The sequence below is a fragment of the Salmo salar genome, chromosome 02 (genome assembly GCF_965601325.2).
Source record: "Salmo salar chromosome 02, fSalSal1, whole genome shotgun sequence".
Taxonomy (NCBI): domain Eukaryota; kingdom Metazoa; phylum Chordata; class Actinopteri; order Salmoniformes; family Salmonidae; genus Salmo; species Salmo salar.
In genome coordinates, this window is record NC_138292.1 from 75,273,221 (window position 1) to 75,282,500 (window position 9,280).

Below are 9,280 nucleotides of genomic sequence, written 5' to 3' on the forward strand. Positions count from 1 at the left end.
CAATACATCTCTGTTGCTAGGCAGGATTTTAGTGGTGACTGTTCTTTTCCACTCCATCTGACCTGACCTCTGCCCAAATTCCTCACTCCCTAATTTACAGCTGTCCTACCTTATCAGTGACTGGAACCAGACTGTTGCCCTTCTCTTCTCAACAGGATACATGAGATTTAACAGTAACATGTTGTTATGAGAATTTAGTTCCCAATGTTCATAAACTGAACTTCAATTAAACTTCTCAGTCTGCACCCCAGAGTTTGTAAGGTTCTGGTTAAATGACACAGACGGAGGCCCAGCCTACAATAGTCAACCAAGTTTATTCACGAGAGCTCTGAATATCATACAATGTACACAGCCTTTTATACCTAACATTTGGTCATACCATATGTCATACCCCTTACAAATGCCCCTCCTCTTTTTTAACACTGTCAATGCTTATTTACAAGTCTTCTCCATCACATACATTGCTTATCATATCCTGCCCCATGTTACATAATCTACTGTAAGCCTAAAGGTTTCTCCCCTCCCTGGGTGGGGAGACCTTCTTCCTGTTATCAGTTTCACAGTGGTCACAAGTTGTCTGCTGTCTGTTAACAGTTCTCCTTTTCCTTGGATGTCTCACTTATATTGCTAAATAGTAAAGTCTTAGCTTGTCCTATGCACACACAGTTATAGAATTAGTATTATAATCACTAAGTTATACATTTTCAGGGTGGAATCATTTAGTCAAAACCTTAAACATATCAATTATTTTATCACATGTTGTGACAGAATGTAATCTTTCTGCACTCCCCTTTCACTCTCAGTTTTTCTATACACCCAGTTCTAATAAACATTAATGAGGACATTTCATGTTATTTCAAGCAGCCCAACAGTCCCTCATTTTTAACAGTAACTCCATACTAAAATATATCAACTTGGAAATGACTTAGAAAACAAACATGATTAACACAGTTGATTGTATATTTGCACCTCCAAGGCTTATGGTCCTTAACCTCTTATAGTCTATAATCACGCAAGTTAGAACCCAACAAGTTATTATAATGAACTATATGTTTCAACTCCGTCAATTCAGGAAGTGAAGTGAAATTCCATTCATTGATTGAAAAGTCCACATGGAAAATGATGGTAAATCAATGATGACTTGTGATTCATTGTCTGTATTGAAATGGAAATCAATTGAATTGAATTGGTCCCCAGCTCTGGTAACAACAACGCTGTGTCACAACCAGACGATCAGACAACCTCTTCTCTTCAGACTACAGACCATAGAATTACATATTAGAACTTAATTACATAATAGACTTTAATTAGTTCTACAGAGTCTATTCAGAGTCAGTAGCAGTGACATCGTCGAGACTCCGGTAGATATCCAATGCTTTGTGTTCCAGCGCCTGATAGGCTGATTGGTAGAGGGCGGGGTCATGAGCAATGCATGCTGGGTCAGCTTTGGACACGGGCCGAGGGTCCACTGCATTCTGGGTAGAATATCTACTTTCTTCATCCTCCTCATCATCAACATGTTAGACAGTGAGGAGAATCATTAGGTGAAGAAAGACACACAAACACATGTGCTCACTCGCGTACACACACACACACACACACACACACACACACACACACACACACACACACACACACACACACACACACACACACACACACACACACACACACACACACACACACACACACACACACACACACGCATACATACATACGTGCTCTCTCTCTCTCTCTCTCTCACCTCTCCAGTGCTTCCTGCATCAGGCCTGTTAGAGATTGCCCCTTTGGAAACAACATGTATTACACCTCTGTGTGTTTGTGTGTGTGCAAGATTGTGCTTGTGTGTGTGAGCTAGCATGTGTGTGTGTCAACAAGATGTGAGTGTGTGTGCGTGAGTGGACGTGTGTGTGTTTGATGGTATCTCACCTAGAGCCTTGTTGCTGTGCCAGCACCTGTAGAATATGAGGGGGATGACAGCAAACACCAACGCAGCCAGACTAACACACACAATGATCACCACTGAGGTACCTGGAATACAGGGAGGTATGAGGGGTGATAAATGACAAAAATTAACCGTTGAATGTTTGATGTATTTTATTATATACAGTTTTTACTTAAACGTGACTTAAACGTGTATGCGTGATGTTTTTTTACCATTCATCAAAGTTTATTTATAACAATTTGACACATGAATGTCTGATTAATTCTGTTCCAAACAGTTGCGTTTATAGAATTCAAGATTGAGATTTAATGGACAAGATTGAGTAAACAATGTGGAGGGAAAAATAAGGGTAGATATCATTTTTGGCATTTCAATAATAACGCATAAGAAGGAGAAACAAAAAGAAAAAAGCCATTACAATGTAAGTCTGATCTGCATACAAACATGGTATTCAGGTTTCTAACCAAGCAGTATAAAATGTTCTTGAACTGTTGAATGCAAGACCAGACTATGATGCTATGCACAATGATAAATACACTGACATAAAGAAATTATGTATTTCACAATGATAAATACACTGACATAAATAAATGATGTATTTCACAATGATAAATACACTGACAAATAAATGATGTATTTCTAAATATGTGACTACATTTCCCATTTGAGCCTGATGTACCATTTCCAATAATGTTTTTTGTTTATCATAGTAACCCTAGCAACAGTGCATGACTTCCTGTTGGCCTCTACATCAGCAGCAGGAAAACATGGCCATCGCTACATCACTAGACATTAAACTTAACAGCACTCTCACTCTGTCTTGCAGGAGAGTCCAAGGAAGGAGAGTCTACAGAGGAGGGGGGATGGGCCGGGTGAAAAAAGTGAAAGAGAGAGAGGCAACACTAGACACTATGGAACACAAAGCTTTTATTATCTCATCCTGGAATATACAAGGTCTGAGGTCATCTGCCTTTGGCCTGAAGAGCAGGAAACCAGACTTCATCAAAGAAATTGGTAATACAGACATTGTCATCCTACAAGAAACATGGTACAGAGGAGACGGACCCACTGGTTGCCCACTAGGTTACAGAGAGCTGGTAGTCCCATCCATCAAACTACCAGGTGTGAAACAGGGAAGAGACTAAGGGGGTATGCTAATTTGCTATAGAGCAGACCTAATCCACTCTATTAAATTAGTCAACAATTTAATAACCAACACAAAGGGGTCACAACTCCTGCAGATCTGTCAGATGCTGGGTATGTACATAGTCATTGGCTTTCGAAGAGTCTCCTATGGTAGGTACACCTACCCTTGGCTGTAGTACTGTAGATGACTTTATCACTGACCTCAACCCAGAGTCTCTCAGAGTGTTCACAGTCAGCCCACTAACACCCCTATCAGATCACAGCAAAATCACAGTCTACCTGAACAGAGAAATACTCAATCATGAGGCATCAAAGCCAAAGGAACTGCACAATATTAACCTCTTGGGGCTATGTGGGACGCTAGCGTGCCACCCGTGGTGCACCCTATCAACAGCAGGTGCATTTCAAGAGCGGCAAATTTGAAACCAAATAAATGTCAAAATTCAAATTTTTCAAACGTACAACTATCTTACACCCTTTGAAAGATAAACATCTCCTTAATCTAACCACGTTGTCCGATTTCAAAAAGGTTTTACGGCGAAAGCATAAAGTTAGATTATGTTAGGAGAGTACATTGACAATAGCTGTGTGTAATGTTTTGTCAATTCAAAGACAGGCATCACCAAAACCATAAAACCAGCTAAAATGATGCACTAACCTTTGACAATCTCCATCAGATGACACTCCTAGGACATTATGTTAGACAATGCATGCATTTTTTGTTCTATCAAGTTCATATTCATATCCAAAAACAGCGTTTTACTATGGCGTTGATGTTCAGGAAATCGTTTCCCTTCAATAACCGGCAGTCAAGTCAGCACCACAAATTAAATAATTAAAATTAGAAAACATTGGTAAAATATTATATTGTCATTTAAAGAATTATAGATTTACATCTCTTGAACGCAATCGACTTGCCAGATTTAAAAATAACCTTACTGGGAAATCACACTTTGCAATAATCTGAGCACTGCGCCCAGAAAAATACGCTTTGCGATACAGACAAACGGCCATGTTGGAGAGATCTAAAATCGAAAATACTATGTAAATAATCCATTACCTTTGATTCTCTTCATCAGATGTCACTTCCAGGAATCCCAGGTCCATAACAAATGTAGTTTTGTTCAAAAAAGCTCATAATTTATGTCCAAAAAGCTCCGTGTTGTTAGCACATGATCTAAGCCCGCCGGACTTCACTTCATGAACGAGGGGAAAAAATATATTTACGTTCGTTCAAACATGTCAAACGTTGTATAGCATAAATCATTAGTGCCTTTTTTAACCAGAACATGAATAATATTCAAGGTGGACGAATGCATTCTCTTTTAAAACGTATTGGAACGAGGGTACCCAACATGACCTCGCGCGCCAGAGTCTAATCGGCCATCACCGTTCCAAGGCTCTTATTCGGTCAGATCTCATAGTATAAGACTCAAAACACTTTGTAAAGGCTGGTGACATCTAGTGGAAGCAATAGGAAGTGCCAAAACATTAATCAGCCCCTGTGTGTTTCAATGGCATAGGCTTAAAGGTAATTCAACACATCAGGTATCCACTTCCTGTCAGAAAATGTCTCAGGGTTTTGCCTGCCAAATGAGTTCTGTTATACTCACAGACACCATTCAAACAGTTTTAGAAACTTTAGGGTGTTTTCTATCCATATATAATAAGTATATGCATATTCTAGTTACTGGGTAGGATTAGTAACCAGATTAAATACGTTTTTTATCTAGCCGTGAAAATACTGCCCCCTAGCCCCAACAGGTTAAGAAATGCTGTAGATTGAAGGAAAGTAGTGTAGAAACCTACCAAAAAACAATTAGGCAACAACAAATTCAAACCCTTTTAGACAACTTCCTGGACAAAACATTTCACTGTAATAGTGAAGGTGTAAACTTGGCAGTAGAAAGTCTAAACAGTATATTTGATGAAGAATGCAAAAACCTAAGAAAGAAATTGAGAAACCTATCCAATCAAAAACATACACCCAGAAAACCTAAGTCTACATCTTCACTATGGTGAATCATTAAAAAAATACAGAAATACACTAAGGAAAAAGAAGGAACAGCATGTCAGAAATCAGCTCAATGTAATTGCAGAATCCATAGAATCTAAACAACACACTAAGCAAACAACACAAAGAGTTATCTTTCCAAAATGGAGATGTGTGGAGAAACCATTTCTACAATCTTTTTGTCTCTATAACAAAGAACAAAGAACAAAAACATATACATGATCAGCTATTAATTACGTGATAAATTGGTCCATGCCAACTACCAGCCTGTCACGACTCACACCGAAGGTGGCGCCCCCTCCTGCTCGGGTGGCGCTCGGCGGTCGTCGTCACCGGCCTACTAGCTGCCACTGATTCCTTTTGTTTTCCCCTTTCTGTTATTGTTTGCACCTGTCCGTAGTTCGGTTGATTAGCGGGGCTATATTAGCCAGTTGGCCCACCTGCTCTTTATGCGGGATTGTTTCTCTGTTGGTTGCTTTGTTACATGCTGTATTTATTTGGCACTAGTGCGTGGTTTTGTGCTCACTGTGTTTTGTCCCCTGTGTTTGGGGCACTTTGATTTTTGTGTGCGCTCAGTTCGCTATTTGGGGTGGCTGGTGTTTTTCTGTGTCGCTCATTAACCTGTTAGGGCTAGGGGGCAGTATTTACACGGCCGGATAAAAAACGTACCCGATTTAATCTGGTTATTACTACTGCCCAGAAACTAGAATATGCATATAATTATTGGCTTTGGATAGAAAACACCCTAAAGTTTCTAAAACTGTTTGAATGGTGTCTGTGAGTATAACAGAACTCATATGGCAGGCAAAAACCTGAGAAGATTCTGTACAGGAAGTACCCTCTCTGGCCATTCCTTGGGCTTCTTGGCTCTGTTTATTGAACATTTAGGATCTTTGCTGTAACGTGACACTTCCTACGGCTCCCATAGGCTCTCAGAACCCGGGAAAAAGCTGAACGATGTAATTCCAGCCGCTGGCTGAAACACATTAGCGCCTTTGGTAAGTGGCCGATCAGAGGACCATCAGACTGAGGCGCGTGCACGAGGGGATCCCATGTTTTTATTTTCTCTCTCTTTGAACGTAAACACGCTTTCCCGGTCAGAATATTATCGCTTTTTTACGAGAAAAATGGCATAAAAATTGATTTTAAACAGCGGTTGACATGCTTCGAAGTACGGTAATGGAATATTTAGAATTTCTTTGTCAAGAAACGCGTCGGGCGCGTAGTAAATCTGACTTTGGTGAGCGCTAAACTTGCTGGGTGTCTAAATAGCTAGCCCTGTGATGCCGGGCTATCTACTTAGAATATTGCAAAATGTGCTTTCACCGAAAAGCTATTTTAAAATCGGACATAGCGAGTGCATAGAGGAGTTCTGTATCTATAATTCTTTAAATAATTGTTATGTTTTTTGTGAACGTTTATCGTGAGTAATTTAGTAAATTCACCGGAAGTTTGCGGGGGGTATGCTAGTTCTGAACGTCACATGCTAATGTAAAAAGCTGGTTTTTGATATAAATATGAACTTGATTGAACAAAACATGCATGTATTGTATAACATAATGTCCTAAGATTGTCATCTGATGAAGATCGTCAAAGGTTAGTGCTGCATTTAGCTGTGGTTTGGGTTTATGTGACATTATATGCTAGCTTGAAAAATGGGTGTCTGATTATTTCTGGCTGGGTACTCTGCTGACATAATCTAATGTTTTGCTTTCGTTGTAAAGCCTTTTTGAAATCGGACAGTGTGGTTAGATTAACGAGAGTCTTGTCTTTAAAATGGTGTAAAATAGTCATATGTTTGCGAAATTGAAGTAATAGCATTTCTAAGGTATTTGAATAACGCGCCACAGGATTCCACTGGTTGTTACGTAGGTGGGACGAAATCGTCCCACTGGCCCTAGAGAAGTTAACAGCTCTCACCCGTATCGCTGATTCCTTCGTCTGATTCCTCCTCAACTACGCCCAACCCCTACAGAATCCCACACCACCTATGGAGTCAGCAGGAGCAGCTGCCAACCCCCTTCCCTCGATGGAGGAACGCGTGCTCCATCATACATCAGTCCTCCACCGAACTGGATCCGCGATGGATCAAATGATGGAGAAGATGGACCGTTGGGAGAGGAGTGGTCTCCTCTCTCCACCTCCGGCTCCTCCGACGCAGCAACCTCCGCCTCCCACTGCGTCTGGCTCCGGCGCGCTTCGTCTGGCGCTCCCGAGGGAGTATGATGGAGTGGCGGCTGGGTGCCAGGGATTTCTGCTCCAGCTCGAGCTGTACCTGGCCACCGTCAGACCTGCTCCCTCGGGAGAGGAGAGCGTGAGTGTCCTCTTTTCCTGCCTGACGGGCCGAGCTCTGGAGTGGGCCAATGCAGTCTGGAATGGTCCGGACTAGGCAAGGGATCACTATCCAGAATTCACCCGCCGCTTTCGGGCCGTGTTCGACCACCCTCCGGAAGGAAGAGCGGCGAAGTGAGCGGCTGTTCCACCTCAGGCAGGAGACGAGGAGCGCGCAGGACTTCATGCTGGAGTTCAGGACCTTGGCTGCTGGGGTGGGGTGGAACGACAGGGCCCTGATAGACCATTACAGGTGAGTCAGCACCAAACTCACCCAGAACCCCCTGTTGGTCACATGTTGTTATTAATTTTGGTTTCTGATTTTTCTCCCTCTTCCCAGCATAGGGCGCTAGTCGATTCAGGCGCAGCTGGGAACTTTATGGATCGCAGACTCTCCATTAAAGAGCATATTGAAGTTAGAAGCAAAAGCCTACAACTATTTTAGGACTGTTTCGCGCTGCTCTGAGAAAAGCACGACACAGAGATTCTTTAGCTAAATAGCCCAGTACTGTACTGCCGGACATCACATTGTACAGCGCCATATTTTATGTTCCATCCTAGCAGAAACCCAGAGGGTTTTTCATTTTTCATGGAATAGAAGCACCATAATATTAATCAAATTAATTAAGCAAATACCAGTCAAAAGTTTGGACACACCTACTCATTCCAGGATTTTTCTATATTTTTACTATTTTATACATTGTAGAATAACAGTTAAGATATCACAACTATGAAATAACACATATGGAACCAGTTAAGAAAAAAATCCTATTTACAAGGACAGCCTACTCCTTCCTCCCCAACAGGGATTTGAACCCGTTCTCCCACGTGCCCCGCATTCTGTTGTACAGACATGGCCTGCTCTCCCTTATGTAAGGAATTAGGCACTTTCCAATGTTTACTACAGTATGTATTGGAGACTGCACAGTAGCCTAATAAACACATTTCATGAATAAAATAATGATATAAATACTCTTTCAAAATGCACATGTTGATTTAGTTATGGATCCATAAGGAATTACTATGGGAATAAATATCACTGATTTACAGAAATATTGGAAGAAAGTTGTCTAATGAAGGGAAATAATTTAGAATCCTTCGATCCAGTTGCCTACTCCCAACATCACGTTGTACAGCGCCATAGAAACTCTGAGGGTTTCGTTTTAAATTTTTCTCTAATATCAATTAAATTAATTAAGCCAAATTTCTTAATATCAATCCCATATACTATGTTATTACAAAAAAGGTTTTCAATTCTCTGGTAATGCCAATACGGAATACTACCAAATGCTTCTCAAAGATGTCCTCTTGTGGTCAAACTAGCAATAACTTGCAGTAACAGAACCAGGTATGCCCTGATCAGTTTCACTTGTGCTTGTCTCCACCCCCCTCCTGGTGTCGCCCATATTCCCCATTACCCCCTGTGTATTTATACCTGTGTTTTCTGTCGGTTGCCAGTTTGTCTTGTTTGTTCAAGCCTGCTAGCATTTTGTCTCAGCTCCTGGTTTTCCCGAGTCTCTCTTTTTCTCATCCTCCTGGTTTTTGACCTTTGCCTGTCCTGACCCTGTGCCTGACCACCTGACCACTGCCTGACTCTAAACCTGAGCCTGCTGTCCTGTACCTTGACCTCTGCTCTGGATTATCGACCCCTGCCTGCCTTGACCTGTCGTTTGCCTGCCCCTGTGGTTACAATAAACATTGTTACTTCACAGTCTGCACTTGGGTCTTAGCTTGATTCCCGATAAGCCAATCATGGATAGTTGGAAGGTTGCCGTCTTTCTGTGGCTTAACCTACAAGGCTTGTAATGAAACCATTTTATTCGTATTTACAGATGGCATACAAG

The 9,280-nt window shown here is 41.4% G+C and overlaps 1 protein-coding gene across 2 annotated transcripts in view; it reads right to left on the reverse strand.

Annotated features, from left to right (window-relative positions):
- Positions 1–295: 295 nt before the first annotated feature.
- The window catches only part of LOC106594617 (CMRF35-like molecule 5), a 14,312-nt gene continuing 5,327 nt past the window's right edge, over positions 296–9,280 (reverse strand). Inside the window, exons 4-6 of one of the 2 annotated variants that reach the window (XM_045709682.2) lie at positions 1,930–2,031; positions 1,745–1,785; positions 296–1,488 (exon numbers count right to left, since the gene is read on the reverse strand). In XM_045709682.2, the coding sequence (XP_045565638.2) occupies positions 1,441–1,488; positions 1,745–1,785; positions 1,930–2,031 (191 nt within the window). In that variant the 3' untranslated portion in view covers positions 296–1,440. The remainder of the gene's footprint in view (positions 1,489–1,744; positions 1,786–1,929; positions 2,032–9,280) is intronic. The other variant, XM_045709680.2, reaches the window with a different exon arrangement.